Source organism: Peromyscus maniculatus, chromosome 2 (assembly GCF_049852395.1).
Source record: "Peromyscus maniculatus bairdii isolate BWxNUB_F1_BW_parent chromosome 2, HU_Pman_BW_mat_3.1, whole genome shotgun sequence".
In the NCBI taxonomy this organism is placed as follows: Eukaryota; Metazoa; Chordata; class Mammalia; order Rodentia; family Cricetidae; genus Peromyscus; species Peromyscus maniculatus.
The window spans coordinates 143345264-143370211 of record NC_134853.1 but is presented as its reverse complement, the minus strand read 5'-3'; the positions used below and the strand labels follow the sequence as shown (position 1 = coordinate 143370211).

Here is a 24948-nt window from a genome sequence, read left to right as displayed (position 1 = left end):
AGCACTCAGGAGGCAGAGGCAGGTGGATCTCTGAGTTCGAGGGCAGCCTGGGCTACAGAGTGAGTTCTAGGACAGCCAGAGCTACACAGAGAGAAACCCTGTCTCGAAAGAGAAAGAGAAAGAGAGAGAGAGACAGAGACAGAGACAGAGACAGACACACGATGAAAAGAAAATCTCAGGCTTAAAAGGAAAGCATGAGAAATGGAAGGCAAGGAAATTTTATTTCTACAAAGAAGTCAAAATGTCTGTTCTAGGAGTATGACATATGTTTTTCAGCTTTCTTGTTCCTCAAACACGAGACTGCTCCCAACAGGCCATCATTAAACACTCTCTACCTTCCCCCTGCAGAAATCAAAAAGCCAAAGAGCCAAGTTGCCCATTTACTTCTAGAAAGCCACTTTAGTTTCAGTTATGAATATTGACAACACATGAAACAGATGATCAGATGTGTCAACAGGAAGGTACAGGCATCACAAAATGTCCCAAAAGAAAATCAGATGGTAAAAACAACAATAAAAAAATAATACAACACAAAACAAAAGAATGGCAGATATGTACAGCCTCCATCTGCAAAGGAACCTGGGTTCTGCTTCAGCGTAACCCAAAATCAGAGATGTGCACTTCTCGATGGGGGGTGGGGGTAGGGTCACAGATGGAGCTGGTGCCAGCCAGTTTGGGGGGAGACATTCATTCTAAGAAGGGAGAAATGCACAGTTAGCCACCCGTGGGGACTAGGACCAAGGGCAGATCTTCCCTCTGCTCTGCTACTACCGGATGACAAGGAATGACCCAGTCTTATAGAAAGGACTCGTCACTACGGTTAGGACAGACTAGCCAGTTGCAGGCACTGGGTCTGGGGGAGCAGAGGCGGATGGCCACAGTCAGGTGAGGGACATTTGTCGCTGTGTGAGGTCAGAGGGGAAGCAGGGCTCCACAGCCGGAAGCTGCTGCTAACAAGTCTTCTAATAGTCCTAAAGAGAGAGAAACAGAAGTCACAACATACAGCCTGGTTTGAGCAAATATTTATAGATATATGTATATGTATATGTATACATATAATAAACTAAATCTTAGGGGGGAATATGCTCAAAGAATATTATACAGCTGGGTGAAAATGGTCTTAACTTAGTAAATCTATAGAATACACATTTTAAAAAATATCATAAACAACTGAATTTCTGTGTAGCTAAAAGTTCTAGTTCAGGTATAATACACTGCACTTCACAAGTACAGTGATCCACCTCTGAGGCCTAGAAGACCACCAATGGAAATTTCAATTCTGCTCACTAGCTCACCAGGCAAAAAAGAGCCAACATTAATAATTTAGCATGAATTAATCGAAGAACAGTTTTCTTCAATAAAAATGTGTGACTCATTCTCTAATTGTTTTTGCTGGGTTTTGTGGATTTTTGGTTTTTTCAAGACAGGGTTTCTCTGTGTAACAGCTCTGGCTGTCCTAGAACTCACTCTGTAGACCAGGCTGGCCTTGAAGTCACAGAGATCCGCCTGCCTCTGCCTCCTGGATGCTGGGATCAAAGGTGTGCGCCACCACCACGCCTGTTCTAAAGCATTTGAGTGAAGAACACCTGGTAGCGGGAGCATCCAGAGGGACCCTCAGAGTCAAGAAACCAGTTTGATCCTAGACTAGGGACATCCAGACTCTGAAAACCAAAATTACCTACAAGCCTGTCAGCCCCTGACTGGGCCCTTGTCCAGCACGGATGAGCCCTGTTAGAACCCACCAAAACCAATTTGTTTTAAAAACAAAACAGTGGCAGCCTCTGAGTGGGCTGGCAGATACTTACAGCTCGGGGCTTTTTGTTTAACTTCAGATCAATCCTGCGGTGGGAGAAACAGAAGAGATTTCCACTTTACCTCCAGAGTCAGGGCACAAGCAGCTACTTCACAGGGCACAGCTATCACAAAAGCTACTCAATTAAAGGCCACAGTCTCCATTAGACTACGGCATCATTTAGCTGTTTCCTCAGATATTAAGCCAGTATTAAAAAATACAAGCAGATACTTTGGCCATAAGGCAAACTGAGGTGACTAAAAAAGGAAATAGACAGCAGTTACAAAAGCCATAATTCTTAAATAAAAACTACTGCAGAATTAGGAGAACTGGATTAAGAGGCATGCTCAGGTCAATGTGTTAGCTCTGTGTCTATGTCACTGACGGGTTCTGAGACAGGCAGTGACCAGCAGCAAACAGACTAGGAGTTTGTGTTTCTGGATATGAAACACAAAAGAAATTATAAGAATTTCAATTTTTCAATCTTTTCAAAGCAAAATATCAAAATCTTAAGCTACGAATCTCCTTACAAAGCAAAGCCAGAAAATCAATTTAAATATGAATTAAAAGTACAGGTTATCTATTTAAAAAGAAATTAAAATGCATAAAAGTGAAGTTTACTTAATTTTGCTTAAGTTATTAAATAAAATGTTACCTCCATCACGTTTTTCTGTTTTTAAAAAAAACTTCCCAGCCTAACCTAATATACATACCTACAATCAAACAGACAAACTATGGGTTAGAAAGGTCTCAGAACGGCATCCCGGGTCTACACACTAAACAACACAGTACAAACACTAATGCAGATCAAACTTACTCAAAGTCATAATCAAACATGCCAGACGGGCTGAGGGGCAGCATTGGAGAGGAAGAAAGCAGCAGAAATTAATATACTAATTGAATAAATTAGTCGATTAGCCATCCTAGCAAGATTTGTGGAAACAAAAGTCAGCTTTAAGACTCTTAAGCCATAAGGATTCAAACATCAAAGCACCAAAGACTGTGTGGTCAGGGGGATTCCCTTCCCGCAGCGGAGACCAGAGCAGAGAGCAGCTAGGGGAGGGCAAGCGGCTGTGTTAGAGCACCCAGGAAGCCACAGCCTCGGGGTTAGCTGCCAGACTCGGGGTTAGAACTGCTAAGATATCTGGACTGAAACAGAATTAGGGCATTAGAAGTGAGGGAAGGAGGGGGAGGCGAGGGAGGGGGGAGAGGGGGGAGAGGGGGGGAGAGGTTTAGCCATACAGCAGAAGGTGCTAGAAGTAGGCATAACATATTGTCATTAAAACAAAACACTTTGCATTTTGATAACAGCAAAACATGTAACTTTTTGTTCAAGTTCGTGTTGTAAACATGTTCAGTGCCACCAGCTCCTGCTACAGGGTTCCTTCTGGAAGCCATATGCTGACCGCATAAATATCCTGACAGTCCTCTCTCTCACAAACCCGCCTCCTAAACTGGTGAGGGCAGGTCAATGGTCTTTTTGTTTTTAATGAGTTGAGGAGGGTCTGGCAATATAACCCACACTGGTCTCAAACTTGCTGTCCTCCTGCCTCAGCCTCCAAGTATTGCAATTGCAAGCATGTGACACCTCACCCAGCATGGCAGCCAACTGTTTATATCAGCGCAGCAACTAAGGAGTGCCAGGGTCTACTGAGCCCCGTGGGCACACAGCAAAGGAGGCCGTTCTGTGCTGTCAGGGCTGACAGGCCACGTCTGCACAGATGTCCACAGCAAGCATCGGCCTGGCATGTGACTTCAGCTCCTGGCTGGCTCTGACACCTTTCAGACTGCAGACAGGCAGTCAAACAGCACTGACTGGCTGTTCCGCTCTTTAGACCGTGTTTGTGAGCGTCACAGGAGAGCCGAGTGTCAGCACCCCTATAAAACCACTTCACGTGGGACCTTCCTGGGCACACACACCAGCAGACAAGCAGGACTTGTAAAATGCTTTCCTCTCAAACTGATGCAACCTTCACAAATTAAAATGGATGGTGTCAGCTGGGGGTGTGGCTGACTGGTAGGTGCATGCTGGGTTCAATCCCTAGTAGTGGAAACAGATACATACATAAATAAAAGTGTATCTATTAGCCAAACTTGGGTTTGGTGGCAGGCATGGCAATCCCTGACAATCCCAGCATTCAGGAGGCTAAGGCAGAAGAAAGTAGTCTGAGGCCAGCCAGGGCTACATAATAAACCCGTCTTACAAAGAAACAAGCGACCATCTACAAAAACAAATCTTGGGTGCAACAGAATAGTAAAAACCTCTAAGAGCAGCTAATAGTTACTCTTTTCTCTTTAAAGACAGTGGGACTGGGCTGGAGAGATGGCTCAGCTGTTACAGGCTAGGCTCACAACCAAAAAAAAGCCTTAGCTTGTTCAGACATGTAAAATGTAAGAATTCAGAAAACTAGGGATTTTCATTTGACTAGCATACATGAAGCTCTGCATTCAATCCCCAGCCTGGGGTGAAAGGGGGTGGGTGTCCTTGATGGATTTTCATATCCCAGGAGAAGGTAGGTTCAAGTACTTCCTCCTGCTTCTCCTCAACGGTGTCTGGCATGTGGCAAGTCCTCAGACATCTTGTCACCATGGCCTGACTACAGGGGCCACCGAAGAGCAGAGAAGGAAGCACTGCTCTGGGTGCCCCCTCCCCAGAGTGTCCGGATAAAGTGCTCCACCCCGCCCTCGAGTGTGCAAAGGGAGCAGGACTCCAACAGCCCTAGCCCACTGAGGTGCCACTTCGGGAAGTCCTGGCCCCAGCTCCTAAGAAACAATGCAACTCGGTGCCACTGGCCTTTGGGGGCAAATGAGCAGGCGAGGCCCTGGGGGGATCAGACAGACGGGGCTTCTGGAGATGAAAACTCAGTCCACCTTCTGAGCAGGACTAGCCCCTTATGAGAGCGGTGCCCAAAACGGTCTTTCTAAATGCTAGAGTGTTTCTGGAAGGAATTCATTCCTGGGGCCAGGGAAGAGAGGGATAAGGAAGAAGTGTTATCCTGTGGACTTGTTCCTAGAAACCTGCAAGGACAAAATTAAATGGAATGCTTCTCTAGAGGTTCCCAGCAGTCAAGAGCTGATCCTATCACTAGTGCCAAGGAGATGGTACATGGAAGCAGCAGTCTAGAGGACACTGGCCAGTGGTGCAGTCCCAGGGACTGTCAATAACGTCCTCCCTGCTCTAGACACTCTGAAATAGGAACAGAATCACCAAAATGACAGTAAGACAAACGTGATAAAAACAACACAGAAGAAAACGCTCAATTATCTTGTCAATCTGTGTGCATGTGCTATATACATGTGTAAACACGTGTGTGCATCTGGAGGCCAAAGGTCGATGCTGGGTGTCTCCATGTGGTTTTTGAGAAAGGGTCCCATCACTTCTATTAGACTGGCTGGCCAGCAAGCCCCCCGGTTCTCAATGTCCCCAATGCTGGAGTTACAGACATGCACAACTCACTGAGTACTTCGACATGGTGCTGGGATGAGAACTCAGGTCCTCAGGCCAGCAGACCAGGCACTTTACAGACTGCGCCATCTCCCCAGCCCATAAAATACTCTTTCGTAGGAGTATGGGTCTCTGCCTACCACAACGCTCCAATAACCTACAGCCGTAGCAAGATGGTAGGGCAGTTCTTGGCTGTTCCTTGCTAGAGTTCACATTAGCACAGTGGGTTTGGGTTTGTAGAAAAACGTAAAGCGGCAGTCATTCAGCACTATTTATTGGGAGGAAACATTATTTCTGCAATTTAAAAAACAAGAAAAACTTAAAAAGATTCAAGAATCTGTTGATGACAAAGGATTAAACCAGTTCAACAATTTAATTCTCTATTACCCACAGTGCCAGGTCTATGAAGTCCAAGTGCAACACCTCAAGTGCAGGAAGGGACACCCCACAGGCTTCTGAAGCAATGTAACTCGTCAGCCAACCAGAGGACGGGAGCCCCACGCAGCCCTGCACACCCCTTTCACCCCTAGTGTTCAGACTTCCGAGACCAAGAGGGAGGAGAGCCCCTTGTTCTATAGACTCATCCCCTCTGAGTTAAGTCCCAGCATTAGCATACAAACCCAGGCAGAGTGACCACTAAAGTCCCTGAGACACCTGACCTCTCTGTCCACTGGTGTCATTCCCATCTCATTTCCCACTGCCAAAGTAGCAGTGCTCACTCAGACGGTTCCTACGAAGGAACGCTCGCGCTTAGGGACTTTTAGTGTTTCCCCGTATCTGAAGGCAGCGTACTCAGAGAACTACAAAATAGAAAAGTCAGAACAATCAAAACCAAACCCATATTTAAAAAGTCAGAGAATGGCACGTCAACTGAGCTCTCCTAGGAGCAGGCAGGGCCCAGGATTCAAAGAACTCTCTACCCCAGGCCGCAGCTCCCCAACAGCCAGGGTCACTTTGCAAGGACTCCTTTCTATTCTCCTTTTCCTCTTAGCAAAGGTCCCAAAGCTCACCATGTCAGGTGGCTTAAAGGAGTCACATTCCGCCCTAGCGACTCCCACTGATTCCTCGGGGCCTCTCTATTGCCACCCACTCCCCCCTCAGACAACACCAGCCCACTTGCCTTGTACCAAAAAACATCTCTGCCACCCAAAGTGTGAGGCCATGCCTGTCCCAGGCATGTTCATTCCAACCGAGTCCCTCCCAGTAGTCACGAGAACTCTGGGACTGTGTGGGACCTTGCCACTAACCTGTGCCGGTTTTTATTCTTCCGTTTTTTGTGGCTGCTGTGGTGGCTCCCTGAGGAGGTAGAAGAGGCAGCCTTCTGGGGCTTCACTCCCTGAACGGACCCGTCCAGGTCCTCAGGGTCTTCCGGGGCGGGCTCGTTCTCCTGATTGTGAAAGTCTGGAGAAGTATCGCTTTCGGTCCCACTTCCTGGTTCCCCTAGAGGAAAGAAAACAGGTCCCAAAAGCCTGAGCAGTATTCCCCCAATTCCTGTCATCAGCAGACGTTTGCTTGCAGGCCCACAGACAGAGAAGATACAGTGTCAAAGCTGGAGAATTCCTGGAAACCAGGCTACCCAGAACATTGCTGGAGACAAACGAGACCACCACGCAGAGCCCCATCCCACTACATGAGGGCTGTGTAACATACGGTGTGCTGAAGAGAGAAGAATTTCACCCGGAGAGGGGGATGATGACCTGGCAAAACTGCAGAGCAGCGGAGAAGCCTGTCTTCTTTAAAGAGTGGCGGGAGGCAGGAAGAGCTGGATAAATGACTCCAAGGTTAAGAGCATGTACTGCTCTGGCAGAGGACCTGAGTCTAATCCCCAGAACCCACGGCATGGGGCTCACCACCTGGAGCTTCAGTTCCAGGCCAGCCAACACCTCTCCTTGGGTGCCTGCGTTCACATGCACATATCCCCACACAGACACACAAATGATTAAAAATAACAAATAAATAAAAAATAAACAAACAAACAAAGAAAAGGCACCCACTGAGGAGGAGAGTCTAGTCCAATCCCTGAATTACTGAGGTTTTAGATCTTTTTGGGGGGAGGTGAGGGGGTAGAGAAGGTCCCATGTAACTCAGGCCTTGAACTCCCTAGGTCACAGAGGACACCTCTGAACTTTTTCAAAAGATATGACTGAGCTCACTTTAAATTCTACAGATGTGTGTGCGGGCAGGGTTATGGGCAGTGGAATACTGGCGTCTGCGGAGGCGAGGAGACATCAGGGATCCCGGAGCAGCTGTTACAGGCCGCCAGACATGGGTGCTGGGAAGTGACCCAGGGTCCTCTGCAGAAACATCAACGATCTAACAGCTGAATCTCCAGCTCCCCCTCCTTTTCAAATCACATTTTACTGACTTATGTGTATTCTGGGGGGTGCCGAGGCAGGGGGCTGACTGGAAATGTCCCCACAGGCTCACCTGTTTGGTGGTGGGGGAGTAGCTTGGAATGGTGTATCATCTGCAGGAGGAAGTCTGCCATAGGGGTAGACTTAGGGGGTATAGAGCTTCACCCCACTTCTGGCTTCATGTGTGACAAAATATAACCAGCCCGCTTCCTGCACAGGAAACCCGTTCTCGAACCATAAAGGAAGCCAAAATATACTTTCTTCCATTAGTCACTTTTGGTCATGGGATTTCATTACAGCAACAAGAAATAACTAATATCCACAGCAAGTAGGAGGAAATCGGAGCATAACGGAGGGAGTCCGCTCCCCCCTCCCACCTCTCATGACTCACGTCATCAGGCTCGGCTTCAAGTGTGTCTACCCACTAAACAGCACACACACACCCATCTGCAACTTCTGATCTCCCTACCCACACCTCGTGGATGCTGAGATTACGGGCATGTCCCACAATGACATCCCACCCTCCATCTTTGGCTATCCCGGCTACTGAACCCAGCCAGTAAGCTGGACCACCAGCCCAAGGACGCTGGAACAAAGCAGTGATTTATGTTCTTCAACTGACATCAATCACCAATTTTATTTTTGGTTGTGAGCCTCGCCTTTAATGGCTGAGCCATCTCTCCAGCCCTAAATCACCAATTTTAAAATAGCGCTTCAGGAGCCACGTGCGTTCGGGCCATCTTCTGCACCCAGGCAAGGCTTCCAGTGGAGGGACTGGGACACCAACCCAGCCACGAACTGTTCGACCTACAATCTGTCCTGTCTGTAAGATGTGCTGGGGCAGAGGTGGCATAGAACTTGTAGGAGTGGCCAACCAGTGACTGGTCCAACTTGAGACCCGTTTCGCCAGGAGAGAGAGCCCATGCCTGACACTGCCTGGAGGGCCAGGAACCAGAAGCTGAATAGCCCAGAAACCTAGGATAGAACCAAATAAACTGGGGGAAAAAGTCAGTGAAATGATGCCTAATGGTATTTGGCTATACTTGTAGACTGGAGCCTAGCATAATCATCATCAGAGAGGCTTCATCCAGCAACTGATGGGAGCAGATGGAGATTCCCCACAGCCGAACATTAGGCGGAGCTTGGGGAATCCATCGGAAGACAAGGATGAAGGATTGTAGGAGACGTAGGGGTCCAGGACACCACAAGAAAACCCACAGAATCAGCTCACCAGGGCTCACAGAGACTGCAGCGACAATCATGGAGCCTGCACGGATCTGAGCTGGTCCTCTGCATATATGTTATGGTTGTGTAGCTTACTGTTCTTGTGGGGCTCCTAACAATGGGAGCAGGGCTGTCTCTGACTCTTTTGCATGCTTTTCAAATGCACATAAAATAAAAACACATTTTTTTTTTTTTAAAGCAAAAAGCCAGAAGGGGCTGAGTAGATGGCTCAGTAGGTAAAGCACTTGACACATAAGAGCAAGGACCTGCGTTTGGGTTCCTAGAACCTACATAAAGCTGGACACCGAAGTATGCATTTGTAACTCCAGCTGAGACAGGAGAATTCCTGGAAGCCCTCAAGCCAACATGCATGGCATATGTAGTATAGTGGAGAACTACATGTATCATATAAAGTGGATGGTATAATCTTTTTGTACACTGTGAAATGTGTCTTTGCCAAGACACCTTCTGATTGATTTAATAATGAGCTGAATGGCCATTTGCCAGACAGGAAGAGGTTAAGTGGGATTTCCAGGCATGCCTGGGGGGTGAGGGGGACGACACATAACACAACACGGACAAACAGATGGACGACGACACAACACAGAGAGAAAACAGGAGGTGCAAGATGGTAGAGAGGTTAAAAAGCCACAAGGCAAAACATAGATGAATATAAATGGGTTAATTTAAGTTATAAGAGCTATTGGGACAAGATTAAGCTATAGGCTGAACTTTCATAATTAATAATAAGTCTCCATGTCATTTTTTTGTGAGTTGTCAGCCCAAAGAAAAAGCAGTCAACAGGTAAGGACTAACATCTGAAGTTGTCCTCCAACCTATATGTGCACATGTACGTACACACGTACATACACGTACACACACGTACACACACGTGTACACACACACACACACACACACACACACACACACACACATTAAAAAATAGCGTAAAGGGGTTGGAGAGATGGCTCAGTGTGGTGATATATTGTGTACCCTAATAAATTTGCCTGAATCAGAGAGACAAAGGAATTAGCCACCTCTTACTTCTAGGACTCCTCAGCCTGAAAAGCTTTCCTCAGCCAAAAAGGCTTTAGTTCCTGTCTCCTCACGCCTCATATATCTTTCTCTGCCCAGCCATGTCATTTCCTGTCTCAACTTTCCTAGTGCTGGGATTAGAGGCATATGACTCTCAAGTATTGTGATTAAAGGGGTGTACCACCACTGCCTGGCTTCTAGTTTAATCTAGTGGCTTGTTCTGTTCCCTGATCTTCAGGCAAAGTTTATTAGGATACACAATCTATCACCATAGCTCAGCGGTTAAGAGCACTGGCTGCTCTTCCAGAGGACCAGGGTTCAATTCCCAGCGCCCACATGTCAGTTCATAACTGTTTGTAACTCCAGTTCCAGGGGACCTGACACCATGGCAAAACACCAGTACACATAAAATAAAAATAAATAAATTTTTAAAAAAGTAAAACAGAAGGTGTGGAATAGTGACGTATATCTGTAATCCCAGAGCTGGGAAGCCTCAGGAAGGAGGATCAGGAGTTCAAGGCCAGCCGGAACTACGTAAGAGACCTTATCTCAAAAACACATTAGAAAAAAAAATTTTTTTTAAAACAGAAGAGCCCAGCAAGATGTCTTAGCAGGTGGAAGAGTTTCCTGTGGAAGCCTGACAACCTGTGATCGATCCCTAAAGCCTTTGGGAGAGGGAGAATCAACTCCCAAAAGCTGTTCACATGCAGGCCATGGAACACATATAAACACAGTCCCCCAACACACTTCACCGTCCCCCAAAAAGTAAAACAGCCAGATTTCAGAAATGATGGAACTAACTGAACACGATGCAGGAAAGTACCAGGAGAGGGAGCTCCAGAGTCATGGAGCTACACAGGACTGGAAAAGCATCTGATCCCACATATAATTTACCACAAGAGCTGGGTGTTGGCACACACCTGTAATCACAACACTCACGAAGCTGAGGGAGGAAGACCATGAATTCAACACCAGCCCGGACTACAGAACAGGACCCTCTCTTGAAATAAATGAACTAATGAAAGAGGCGAAAAGGATTTTAAAACTTACCTTCCCAAAGCTACAGTCATCAGCACAGCGCTGCTCATGCTCATGGGGTAAGGATAAACAGCTCGAGAGAAGCAAGCTCAGGCTGGATGAAGCCTAATGTTAAGGTCAGCTGATCCCTGACGAGGTTAATGAGACGATTCTATACAGAGAGAAGTTCTGTTTGTGCAAGACCAGCCTGAGCAACACACTGAGACCTCACCTCAGAAAGATGCAACAGGCTGGAGAGATGGTTCAGCACTTAAGAACACTGGCTGCAGCCGGGCGGTGGTGGCACACGCCTTTAATCCCAGCACTCGGGAGGCAGAGACATGCGGATCTCTTTGAGTTCGAGGCCAGCCTGGTCTACAAGTGAGTTCCAGGACAGGCTCCAAAGCTCCAGAGAAACCTGTCTCGAAAAACAAAAAACAAACAAACAAAAAAGAACACTGGCTGCTCTTGCAGAGGACCTGGTTTGGTTCCCAGCACCTACATGGCAGCTCACAACCATCTATAACTACAGTTCCAGGGAACCTTACATCTAGGATTGTGTGCACGTGGTACACATATATATAGGCAAAATATCTACACATATAAAATACAAATAAATTTTAAGTCTTTTTTTTTTTTTTTAAGATAAAATGAGGCCCGGTGTGGTAGCACATGCCTTTAATCCCAGCACTCAGGAGGCAGAGGCAGGTGATCTCTGTGCGTTTGAGGCCAGCCTGGTCTTCAGAGCAAGTTCCAGGACAGCCAGGGCTACGAAGACAAACCCAGTCAAAAAACTAAAATTAAATAAACAAACCTAGCCTAGTATCTGAAAGATGCCTACAACTGAAACTTTAAGACACTCTTCTGGTAGTGGTGGCTCATGTCTTTAATCCCAGCAGTCAGGAGGCAGGGTAGGTAGATCTCCCTGTTCAATGCTAGCCAGATCTATCTATGTAGAGTTCCAGGCCAAGCAGGGACACACAGTAAAACTGTTCCATCTCAAAAAACAAAAAGCAAACAAACAAGAAACCTTTAAGACACTGAAAAACAAATGGACTGGAAGGGTTCATGAAGACTAACATGTGACTATTACCAAAAGTGATCTGCAAATTCCCAATGCAACCCCATCAAAATCCTGGACATTCTTCACAGAATTATTATTTTAAAAAATCCTAATGTTCATATGAAAGAACAAAAGGCCCCAAACAGCTAGATCAGTCTTCAGCAGGAAAAACAATGCTGTAAGTACCTGATCTCAAATTACATTATAAAGCCAGAGTAACAAAACCAGCATGGTACAGGCAGAAATGAAACAGATATGCAGATCCATGGGCTAGAACAGAGGACCTGGAAAGAAGCCCACACAATCACAGCCCACTCTGACAAAGCTGCCAATGGCACACACTAGAGAACAGCCTCTGTAGCACATGCAGGAGAATGAAGCTAGATCTGTAGCTCTCACACAGCAGACACCAGTGTCATCAGAGATCACAGCGGTTCACACAAGACTTGAAGCTTTGAAATCGCTTGGGGAGAACCCCTGAAGATACAGGCCCAGGCGCTCACCTGGGCTGCAGACCACTCAGCAGTTAAGCCACTGGTTCCTGTAGAGGACTGAGTTCCTAGCACCTAAGTCAGGACTCCACAAATACATGGAACTCCAGCTCCAGAGAATCCAATACCCCTCTTCTGGTCTCCAGGGGCAATGTACTCCCGAAGACCCCACCGCTACCCACCACATATTATACACATAAAAACAATACACACACACATATATATTTTAAAGATATAGGCAAATGCAAGAACTTTCTGCACAGGACCCCAAGAACTGACAAGTGGGATATAAAGAATAAGAAGCCTGCAGGGTGCAGGAAGCACCAGAGTGAAGGACAGACTACAGAATGAGGGGGGAAATCTTTGCCATCTTCACATATGAAATTAATATCCAGGATGTTTTAGTTTTGTTTTTATTTAATGGGGGGGGGGGCTGAAGGAAATGACTGAGTGATTAAGAGCACTTGCTATACAGTCAGGAGGACCAGAGCTCAGATTCCAGAACCACGGAACAGGTCAGCTCTGCAGGTGGAAATGGGGGTGTTGGGGTTTGGTGCTTTCCAGCCAAGCAGAGAAAATACAAGCCTTGGGTTTAAGGAGAGACTCTGCCTCAAAGAACTAGGCAGAGTTCTAGGAGTACACCTAATGTCTTCTTCTAGCTTCCACATGTACACACTATTATACATGAATAAACTCTCTCTCTCTCTCTCTCTCTCTCTCTCTCTCTCTCTCTCTCTCTCTCTCTCTCTCGCATATATGTTTTTTTTTTTTAAACTGCAAAAATTACACACCAAAAACCCAAGTCATCTGATCAAAAAATGGGCTAATGAACTGAAGGCAGCTGTCAAAAGAAGGAATACAAACTGGCCGGGAATAGGGGAGCACACCTTTGATCTCAGCACTCAGGAGGCCGAGGCAGGAGATCTCTGTGAGAAGCCAGCCTGGTCCATACAGCAAGTTCCAGGACAGCCAGTGCTGCATAGTGAGTACCCTGACTCAGAAATATGACAACAAATGCTGGTGAGAACGCTGGGAAAGAAGGACCCGTGGTCATTGCTGGGGGCTGGGGTGAGGAGCAATGTACAGCCGCTACAGGAGTAAGTATGGAGGTTCTCAAATCAGTAAAAACAGACCACCACATGGCCCGGTTATACCACTCCTGAAGGACTCTAATCCACACATCACATAGATATCTGCACGTCCACGTTTACAGCTACACTGCTCACAGTAGCTGGGGAGCTGAGCCAGCTCCGATGTCCACCAACACATGGGTGGATAGAGAATGGTATGTGAATGATATCTGTAGGAAAGTGGATGCCACTGGAAATCAGCATGCTCAACTAAATAAGCCAGACTCAAAAAGACAAACACCACCGTGAGGAATCCAAACTTAAAGTTCTGTATAATTAATGTATATGTGTTAACATGTGTGTGTTTGTAGGTTAAGAAACCAGAAAAGGGCCGGGTGATGATGGCCTTTAATCCCAGCACTCGGGAGGCAGAGCCAGGCGGATCTCTGTGAGTTCGAGGCCAACCTGGGCTACCAAGTGATTTCCAGGAAAGGCGCAAAGTTACACAGAGAAACCCTGTCTCGAAAAACCAAAAAAAAAAAGAAAAGGGATCATGCGAGGAAGAAGGCATCTGCATCTTTGAGGAGCCGGGGCTACAAGAGGGGACAGAAAACAGTGCCAAGAAAGCAGCAGAATCAGGCTCTCCCTGGGGAGGGGGAAGGAAGCAGCTAGAGGGGCGTGCGGGAGGGCAGGAAGGCAGGCACAGCATAGGGATGCACAGGTATGAAAGTCAGTACTTCCTGCGCCAACCTACCCATCACTCCCTTTCCGTCACTATTGTTGCTTTTGACATTGCTGGTGTCCCGTGAGCTTAACTGGAGTTAAAAGAGCAGCGGGGGAGGAGGGGTCTTACAGGAGCACAGGCAACTTACCAGGGACTAGCCATTGAAGAAGTCTCTCCCTCTCCCGGCAACCATGAACTGCCTGTAGACCCTCACGGGGGCGGGGGACGGGGGACACAGCTATGAGCCCTTCCCCCCAAAAAATCACTTCTAAGAGAATTGAAAGGTGAGCGGAACAGATAAGCCACACTTGGATTCCCAGATCAAATACTGTGGTTATTTATCATTTAATAATCCCATGAGGTTTATACATCTAGACAGAGGGTGAAGATTCAAACCAGGAGAACACGGTCCAGGTCCACACTTAATACACACTATGTGGCCTCACTGAAATGAGTCAGTTTTTTCCTAAAACTGGACTACTGAGTAAAATACAGGGGCCTGGTTAGGACTGAAATCCCAGCCACTCCGGAGGCAGGTGGATTACAAGCTCAAGGCCTGTTTCAGCCACAGTGTGGTTTCAACTGTACTAATAAGCTTCTGTTTATAATAGCATGCATTAAATACATATATAAAGATCATTTCTTTTTTTAATTAATTAATTCTTTTTTTTTTTTAATTTCACTTGCATTGGTGTTTTGCTTGCATGTATGTCTGTATGAGGATGTCAGGTCCCCTGGAACTGGAGTTACAGACAGTTGTGAGCTGTCATATGGGTGCTGGGAATTGAACCCAGGTCCTCTGGAAAAGGAACCAATGCTCTTAACCACTGAGCCATCTCTCCAGCCCCTAAAGATCTTGTCTAAAGTCAATTGTTGAAAATGCTGATGGGAGACAAAGGGATCTCGGCAGGACAGGAGCCCACAGAGCCTTGGACCACAGCAGGGTGACAGGCCAGTCAAGGACTGAGTCAGCAGGGGCTGGAAAGACTAGAATCTGCAAGACAGGAGGCAAAGGCAAACTCTGCTGGAACTCCCATTCTGAAAAGACACCGGAAGCTGGCTGTCCATCAGCAGCCTCTGCTCCAGGAGTACCACGCAAACAGCGGCCCCGCTCCAGCTCACTCAATGGCCACCTGCTCAAAGCCCAAAAACAGAGAACTCACCTAGGTCTCCTCTCTGATAAACTGGTACCCAAGGCACTGTCCAAAGGACCCATATGGACATCAGGAACCATGAGAACTGGTTGGGGATGTAGCTCAGTAAAGTGCTCGTCACTGTACTCAGAGCCCTGGGTTCAATCCCCAGCACCACATGAACCAGGCTATGGGGCACATGTGTGTGCACATGCACGTTATCAGTCCAACATTCACATAAGTAAGTTCAAGGTCATCCTTGGCTGCATACTGAGTTTCAGGCCAGCCTATCTGAGACCCTGTCTCAAAAGGCTCAAAGGGAAAAAAAAGACGGACTCTCTTTCAGGAACTGCATTTCAGCTGTGGATTTACGGTGCTGGGGGTCAAACTCTAGGCTTCACACATGCTAGAAAAAATGTTCTGCACCACAGAACAAGTCCCAGCCCAAGGCTGTGCTGCAGAAGGACAAGTCTGTTGATGATACCTGACAGCCAAGCATGCTATTAAAATACAAACTAGAGTTCCCTTCCTTAGCTCATGGAAATGCAAGGACTGTGCAACTTCGAGTCAATGTCCCACAGACAGCGCTGCAGAGGAGACACGAGAGCCTGTTTGTCACTGACAGAAAACTGAGCAAGGATGAGGACGTCTACACTCTCCAGCAAAGGAAGGGTGACAGAGGGCTGTGACTTCTGATGGAGGGCAGGTTTCCAGGAGGAAGAGAAGCCCTATAGCACTGAGCCTTGGAGCAAAGAGCAATTCTGTGAGAAGGAACACGCAGCAGCACCTGCTGCCCCTGCCTCGCCCTCGAGGTGAAAATCCACCTGCTTGCTTTTCCTTTTACTATATTCTTTCTACTACAATGCCCAAAGATGCTTCACAACTTACACAAAATTCCTCTTTAGGGGCCAGGCAAATCCACCCTCTTTCTAGTAGGCAAATATACGGAGCCAAAGGAAGCAGAAACAATGCCTTTAATCCTACCACTTGGAAGGCAGAGGTAGGGGGTCTCTGAGTTCCAGGCCAGCCTGGGCTACACAGTGAGATGGAGACTCAAAAAACCAAAACAAACAAGACAACTAGTTGTCCAGGGAAAACCAGTCCTGAAGGAGGCCAACAGTCAGCAGAGGAAAAACACCTGCAACATCCTCTTACAAAACACAGAGACAAAGGCTGGAGAGATGACTCCGTAGTCAAGAGCACCGGCTGCTCTTCCAGGGGACCAGAGTTTATCTCCCAGCACCCACATGGTGGCTACAACCATTCTCAACTTCAGTTCAGGGGGTCTGATGCAGTCTTCTGGACTTTGCAGGCATCAGACACACATGTGATGCATATATATATACATGCAGAAAAAACACTTATACACAAACATAAAATAAAAATGTTTTACAAGACCAAAGCACGAAACTGTTCAGTCAAAACTAAGCTGACACGGAGTAAAACCCAGGCAATACTAACCATGTACTACAGCCAGGCGGCTAAGCGCTGGGTAATTTCAAAGAATGGCTGGCCAGTACATCCTTTAGAAAATCAGGTATAATACCTAAGTTCAAGGCTTGCCTAGGCTATGCAGTGAGAACCTGTCTCAAATTTAAAGACTTTGCAGCATCTGATGAGGTAGTCAGACAGGCACCAAGATACTGTGCAGGGGGGTTCTGGGAAAGGGAAGGACAGGAATAAGATAAGGACAGGCTAAGAAGCTGGAAGGAAAGCTTCTGAAAGTTGGAATTTGACTCTAAATGGAAATGACTCTGGGATAGGCAGGACCAAGGCATGGGAGAGTCTGGCTGGGAGAGAAATCTACACAGAGCTAATAACTGAAGTCACTGAGTGACTCTCAGGTCCAAGCTACCAAAATCCCCTTTCCACTTATCCCTGCCCCAAAGCAGGGCTCTGATCCCACAACAGGACAGAGCACTGAACACCTACAGCAGCCTACACAAACGCCAGCTGTTTTTTACATCAGACCTGCCTTCCACACAGAAATGACCTGTGTAAGAAAACAGGATCCACCCTCCCTTCTGCATTTAAGGATACACAGATATACCCTTAGAGTCCCCTAAGTTGAGCACCAGGGATTTATCTGGTACACTTGAAATTTCCTATTAAATTACTTGCTGTTACTCTGCTTTGAGATAGACAGTGTTTTGTCTGTGTTGTTTGAATGAGAATGGTCCCCAGAGGCTCACCTATGTGAAAAATTGGTCCCCAGTTGGTGGAATTGTGTGGGAAGGATTAGAAGGTGTGGCCTTGTTAGAGGGGGTCTGTTACTAGGGATAAGCTTTCAGGGTTCAGAAGCCATTCCCAATGTTTCTCTCTCTACCTCAAATCCCCAGTGTCTGTCTGTCTGTCTCTGTCCCTCTGTCTCTCTCTGCCTCTGGTTATGTCTCAAGATGTGAGCTCTTAGCTACTGCTCCAGCACCATACCTGCCTACCTACCACCATGCTCCCCATCATGACAGTCATGGACTCAAACCCTCTGAAACTGTAAGCTCCAGATAAACTCTTTCTTCTACAAGTTGCTCCGGTTACAGTGGCTTGTCACAGCAATAGAAAACTAAGACCGGGTCTCACTATGTAGCTTAGGCTGGTCTTAAACTCAGATCAGCCTGAGTCTACCTCCCAAGTGCTGGGTTTAAGGTGTATGCCACCACATCCAGCTATATAGGTATTTTTTTTATTAATATATTTGTATCTATGTGTGTGTGCCTGCCCGAATTTACGTACACCACATCCATACAGGTGTCCTCACAGGCCAGAAGAGGGAAACCAATCCTCTGGGACTGGAGTTACGGCTGTTGTGAGGCACCATATTGGTGCTAGGAGCCAAACCCAGGTCATCTGCACCATCGGTAGGCACTCTTCACCACTGAGTCACTGCTCCAGATCTAAGTGACTTATTGGAAAAGTCCTCCCAGCGGACGATGACACATGCCTATGATCCCAGCACTCAGAAAACAGCAGGAGGAAGGCCAGGCAGTTGAGACCAGCCTCCGTTATTAGCAGGTTCAGGTCAGCACGGATTAGAAGAGACTATCTCAAAAAAACAAACAGAATTCCTAGGAATTTAAGCCCTACTGTGGCAGTGTCAGAGCATGGGGTCTTTCAGTATCTCCAGCCCAGCTTCATGGGAAAGAAGCGGCAGAAGGCCACTGGGTTCTTCCCTGGAGAAAGCTGGCACAGTGGCACAGGCCTTCAATCACAGCAAGCGGGAGGCAGAGGCAGGTGTATGTCTGAGTGGGACAAGTACGAGCCACACATCAGACAGATTATATAGCAAGACCCCACCCCCAAAACCAAAAAAAAAAAAAAAAAAAAAGACTTGGGGAAGGTGCCCAAAGGCCTCCCAACTTCCAGAAGCAAGAGAAAACCATTGAAGATGCAGTCCTCAGGGACTCAGCTGGGTAAACCAGAGTTAACTTAGGGCCTATGGCTGCTTTAAAATAAACGGATAAAGAAGGTAAAAACAGACTTACTCTTTTCGATGAGCTGGTCCTGAACTCCTGCCAAGGCACTTACTGCCTAAAAGAGAAGTCACTGGTTACCAGACAAGTGACCACATACCCCAAGACACCAACCCACACGGGGGAAGGGAAAGTCCACATTCCTCAATAAAGGGCCACAGGCAGGCACACCCGCCACTGCCACCACCGCCACCACCGCCACCACCACCACCACCACTTACAGCTGCCGACGTGACTGAGGATTTGCTGAAGAGCCGTTCAGCCTCCTTGAACTTCCGGTTCCTCCGGTCGTTTTTGCTATTGGAGTTTCTAAAACACAGAGACAAGTACCAAGCTATGACTTCCACTCAAACTGGGTGCCTAAGGCAGATGCAAAGTTACGGATTGTTATTGTGTTCGTGAATGGTGGGGTGTGTGTGCATGTGTGCATGGGGGGGGGGGGGGTCAGAAAACAACCTTGCTAAGTCAGTTCTCTCCTTTACCTCAAGTGACTGAACTCAGGTGGTGAGGCTGCAGAAAGCACCTTCACCTGCTGCACCAATTCCCCAGCCCCACTTTTTCTTCTTTTAACCAAGTTCAATCAGGAACGCCTCTGATCCACATGATTGGCCAAAACAAACCTCATGTTGAATGCCTACAAACACCACCAACACTTTCCACTGTGGGAGGTGAGATTATTCTAGTGGCTTTATACACAATGTCATGTTTCTATCTTCACCTGTTTGCTTGAAGAAGCTCAGGAGTGTAGATGTAATTCTAAACAGTCTCGTTAAATAAGAAACACAGAGCCAAATACCGAGTTAAAAGCCCAAGAGAGAGCACTAGCGAAGAGCCTCTGGCTTTCCACTCGCTGCCGTCCTTCCCCTGAGAGACGGTTCTTCTCCTGTGTGGCCCATCTTTTTATTGCCTTTCTGTTCTGCCTTCTCAACCACATGACTTCCTTGTCACTGCCTGTCTTTACAGACCTCCAGGTCTCTATGGTTGGTACTTGGATTAAAGGTGTGTGTCACCATGCTGGCTGTGTCCTTGAACACACAGAGACTTTGTCTGCCATGTGATCAGATTAAGAGCGTGTGCTACCACTGCCAGACTTCTGCGATGGCTTGCTATTAGCTCTGACCCCCAGGCAACTTTATTTATTAGCATACAAATAAAATCACATTTCAGCACAAATAAAATATCACCATACAGGAGACCCCAGGACATGCCTGGCAGGATAACACCAACCAGCACTATCGCAGGATCAGTAGCCTGGCCTGCCCAACCCAATCCCGCTTCCCACTCTATTTTAGTACACATTTATGATAACATTTATTGTCAAAAATGTCTACTGCAGGGGCTGACAAGATAGGAAAGGCACTAAGTTGCTACCTCAATTAAATGTTTTCTTTATAAGAGTTGCTGTGGGCCGGGCAGTGGTGGCGCACACCTTTAATCCCAGCACTCGGGAGGCAGAGGCAGGTGGATCTCTGTGAGTTCGAGGCCAGACTGGGCTACCAAGTGAGTCCCAGGAAAGGCGCAAAGCTACACAGAGAAACCCTGTCTCGAAAAACCAAAAAAAAAAAAAAAAAAAGAGTTGCTGTGGCCATGATATCTTTTCACAGCAATAGAAACTCTAAGACACCATGTAAAGGTGGAAAGAAAGAACTAATTCCACAAAGCTGTCCTCTGACGCACACACTGTGGCACATGCAGACCCCCACCCAATCACACACACATATGAAAAACAAATTTTTGTTCTTTAGACAGGGTCTCACTATGTAGTCTTGGCTGGCCTAGAACTAGATGTGCAGACCACGCTAGCCTCGAACTCATACTGAAACACCTGCTTCTACCTCCTAAGTGCCAGGATTAAGGGCATGTGCCACTTTATTCAGTGGCAAACTTTTTCAATCAAAAAATGACTATGAAAAAATACAATGGGGGCTGGAAAGATGAGCTCAGCGGTTATGAGCACTGGCTGCTCCTCCAAAGGACCCACGTTTAATTCCCAGCACCCACACGGCAGCTCACAAATATAACTCCGGCCCCAGAAGATCAGATGTTATCTTCTGGCCTCCGAGGGCATTAGGCCACATGTGATATATAAACATACATGCAGACACAACCCCCATATATATAAAATAAGCAATGTTTTTAAAATGACTATAGCAGGGTGGTGGTGGTGGTGGTAGTGACAGCGCACACCTTTGATCCTGGCACTCATATAGATCTCTGTGAGTTCAAGATCATCCTGGTATACAAAGCAAGTTCCAGGACAGCCAGGGCTGTTATACAGAGAAGCCTTGTCTCAAAAAAAAAAAAAAAAAAGTGACTATAGGCGGGCATGGTGGTGCATAAATTTCATTCAGGAAGCAGAAGCAGATGGAGCTCTGTGAGTTACAGGCTAGCCTGGCCTACATATTGAAGCCTAGTCCCATAAATAAGTATATTAAAAAATAATAATAAGTTTTTAAAAAGTTTCTGCCAGGTATAATGGTGCACATCTTTAACCCCAGCATTTGGGAGGCAGGGGCAGATGAATCTCTGAGTTCAAGGCCAGCATGGTCTACAGAGTGAGTTCCAGGACAACCTGAGCTACCTTGTACAACCCTGTCTCAAAAAAAACAAAAAACCTCTAACAGTCAAAGTGACAGCACCAAATCCAAACACTCCAACTCTATAACTGAGCAAGATCAGAAAACAATTAGACAGGCTGGGCTGTGGTGGCGCACGCCTTTAATCCCAGCACTCGGGAGGCAGGGCCAGGTGGATCTCTGTGAGTTCGAGGCCAGCCTGGTCTACAGAGCGAGATCCAGGACAGGCACCAAAACTACACAGAGAAACCCTGTCTCAAAAAAGAAAAAAAAAATAAAAAGGAAACAACCAGACATGATGGCACATGCCTGGAATCCCAACACTCACAAGCAACCACAGGTCTCCTGTCTCAAGCAAAAGATGGGCCTGTGAAATGACTTAGCAGGCAAAGGCACTGGCTATCAAGCCTGAGGACTTGAGTTAATTCCAGGCAGAAGAAAACTAACTCCCTCAAGTTTTCTTGTGCTCTACACACACGTTAAGGCATAAGCACGTTTTATCCCCCATGGAGAAAAACAATTTAATAGTTTTATAAGCCAAGAAGGGGAATATTAGCTGGGCAGTGGTGGCGCAAGCTTTTAATCCCAGCACTCGGGAGGCAGAGCCAGGTGGATCTCTGTGAGTTCGAGGCCAGCCTGGGCTACAGAGTGAGTTCCAGGAAAGGCGCAAAGCTACAGAGAAACCCTGTCTGGACAAACCAAAAACAAACAGACAAAAATATAGTGAGACATAACTGTTGAAAGTAACTAGACCCAGGATCCAAAAAAAAAAAAAAAAAAAAATGGTAAAGCATTTTAGGGACAACTGAGGGAAGTTGAAGGAATCAGTGTTAATATTTAAGCTATGAGCATCAGAGTTACATGTAGAAATGTCCTATTCTTCTCAGGAGGTAACTGTTAGTATACTTAGGTGCAGAGATTCATGGTATAAGCGGCTCAATTTTCAATGGTTAGCAGGGCAGAGAAGTACAGGGAGGCAGAAACGTAACTAAAGGAGCAACAGGAAGGAGATCTTCATGATGACAAAACAGTTCTGCATCTTTTTTATTTCTGGTTTTTCAAGGCAGGGTTTTTCTGTGTTACCCTGGCTGTCCTGGAACTCACTCTGTAGACCAGGCTGGCCTTGAACTCATGGAGATCTGTCTGTCTCTGCCTCTCAAGTGCTGGGATTAAAGGCCGGCACGCACCAGCACCAGCACCAGCACCAGCACCAGCACCACCGCTGGCCCTTGCGGTTCTACCTTGCTGAGTCAGAGTGGATCTTGTTATTTTGACAGCACTGCATAATCCAGGATAGCTGGTGTTACAGGTAGTTGTAAAGCACCTGCCATGGGTGCTGGGGGTCAAACTCCTGTCCCCTGACAGAGCAGGTCTTAACACCGCTTCTGGGAACTGAACTCAGGCCACCAGGTGTGCACAGCAAGAGCTTTTACCCACTGAGCCATGACTCCTGGGCCTAGTTTTACATCTTGTGGCTATGCACACATGATAAAATACAACTATACACACACATCATGCCAATATCCGTTTCCTGGTTTTGATAATGTACTACTTGAGTTACATAAAATGTAACCAACCATCAGAGAAAACGGTGTGAAGAACATACAAGACCTATCTGTTGTTTTTGCAGCTTCCTGTGTGAATCTGCAATTATTTCAAAATAAAAAATTTTAAGCACACATAGATGGTTTTATATATTAGAGCTTGCACACACGATAAGTTAGCAACTCATGGATATATGGGGAAAATACAAACTGATCACGTATTACATCATCTCAATCTATGAGATTTGAAAAATTCTCACAAGTTTAGAAATTTTTATATAATCATATTACCAAATCAATAATGACACAAATAGCATATAGTTATAGCAAAATTCGTAATTGGGTACTATGGTTGATTAAATGTGGGAAACAGTTAAGTCACATGCTGTATTTCATTTACACCTATACACGCCTGCACCGTGGGCCCGACTTTCCCTAGTCACAAATATGGGCTTTGTCCAAGGTTACTCCCTGAAGCAACGGCAGGGTCAGAGTTCAAGTTCAAGCTTAGACCTCATTTCACACTGCGACTCTATTACCGACACCCTACAAAGAGGATACCAAGAACATCCCAAGCTGTGCAAAGGCAGTCCGTACCCTTAAATCCAGCAATTGGGAGTCAGAGGGAGAAGGAGCTTTGTAATTAATCTGTGAGTCTGAGGTCGCCTGAACTACTTACTAAGTTCCAGGCTAGCCAGGGCTACATGGTAAGACCATGTTTTAAAAAAAGAAAACAAAATAAAAACCCTACAGATAAATATTAGTAGGGGATAAAACGGATACTACTAGATTCCGACACTCACTTTTGATTGGTCAGATACCGATCCCAGCCACGGATAATATTGCCATACATCTGAGTGTCTTCCAGGTAGCTTCCTTCAAAAGCATAGATCTGTCTCTCCAAGTTTGCAAGTGTTTCCTAGGTGATGAAAAGAGACACGGAGAAGCAAGCATGAAGCATGAGCCAACTGACATCTGGACACAGACTCTGTAAAGTCAAGCTTACCCACACTGAACCATTTCTGTGGAGGAGTGGAGGTAATGGACCCTTTTATAAATAGAATGGAATGTGCAGTCTGACCTCAGAAAATGCACACACATGCAGCATTTTGCATTTACTTCAGAGGGAAACCTAGCTATCATGAGCAGGGATGAGACAGAATGTGAGCTCTCTCTACTCTCACTCACTAAATGTGTGCCTACCAGCAGAGAGAGGAGTGAAGAGCTTTTCAAAATCATCTTTTCTACATCAACTGCTCCCTCCCCGCTAGCTCTGGAAGGGCCGCCCGCAGCGGATGCCGGTTGCTATGGAAACCTGGAAGGGCAGCTTCAGGTGAGCTTTGCCTCCCGGATGCTCGAAGCAAAAGGCGGGAGCCTGGAGGGCTCAGCCACCAGGGTGCCGGCGGCTCCCGGTGCGCGTCACCATTCCAAATTCCCTAGACTGCGTCCTGCGTCTCCCGCCAGCCCCCTTCCTGGCATCCTCAGATACACCACGTTCTCCGGCCATTGAAACGCGCCGCCCGTGCCATCCGCCGTGCGGATACCCACCCGGCACGCTCCCAAATCCTCTCCAGGCCGGGGTCTAGCAGCCTCCCTCCCACCCGCCAAGCCGGGCCGGAGCGTCGTCCCCGCCTCCTGCCTCTCGCCCTTCCCGCGCCCTCGCCGCCCCGCCCCGCCCCGCCGAGCGCAGGCCGGGAGCCGCGCCGCCGCAGGGAACCGCGCCGCGCCCGGCCGCCCAGAGCACCCGGACCCCGGCCGCCCGCCGCCTTCGCCTCCGGAGCGGCCTGCGAGGCCAGGCGGGAACGGCGCCCCGGCCCCGGCCACTCACCGCCAGCTCCTGCTTCCGCTTCACCAGCTCGGCCAGCTCCCGCCGGGTGTCTGGGATCTGCGGCGGCGCCGTCTTGTTGTGCATCGCCATGTTGGGCTCAAGCGGCGGCGGAGGCGGCGGCGCGCGACCAGTAGGCGGACCCTGCGCGTTACCGCCGCCGGCCGCCAGGGGGCGCGCCGCCACTG

General features: G+C 47.3%; 1 protein-coding gene across 6 annotated transcripts; it reads right to left on the bottom strand.

The window, feature by feature from the left end:
* Positions 1 to 379: 379 nt before the first annotated feature.
* Meaf6 (MYST/Esa1 associated factor 6) lies at positions 380 to 24948 on the bottom strand. 6 transcript variants are annotated; one of them, XR_013049324.1, is made up of 9 exons: positions 24764 to 24923; positions 23739 to 23854; positions 19037 to 19124; positions 18828 to 18873; positions 6485 to 6677; positions 2610 to 6037; positions 2448 to 2505; positions 1806 to 1839; positions 380 to 971 (listed from the first exon to the last, which is right to left on the bottom strand). XR_013049324.1 is itself a non-coding variant. In XM_076565050.1 (8 exons), the coding sequence occupies exons 1-8, from the start codon at positions 24851 to 24853 to the stop codon at positions 963 to 965; spliced, it is 606 nt and encodes a 201-aa protein (XP_076421165.1). In that variant the 5' UTR covers positions 24854 to 24924; the 3' UTR covers positions 380 to 962. The 6 variants fall into 6 exon arrangements, 3 of the variants coding, with proteins under 3 accessions (XP_076421165.1, XP_076421167.1, XP_076421166.1); XR_013049323.1 differs by having other exon boundaries at positions 2610 to 2639; positions 24764 to 24917; XR_013049325.1 differs by lacking the exon at positions 2610 to 6037 and having other exon boundaries at positions 24764 to 24924.

Coding starts and splice junctions, on each gene's coding strand:
- Meaf6 (XM_076565050.1), bottom strand. CDS start 24,853: ATGGCGATGCACAACAAGACGGCGCCGCCGCAGATCCCAGACACCCGG. Junction 18,874..19,036: donor CCTCAGTCACGTCGGCAGCT/GTAAGTGGTGGT, acceptor CTTCTCTTTTAG/GCAGTAAGTGCCTTGGCAGG. Junction 2,640..6,484: donor AAGAATAAAAACCGGCACAG/GTTAGTGGCAAG, acceptor GCTGCCCCTCAG/CCCGTCTGGCATGTTTGATT.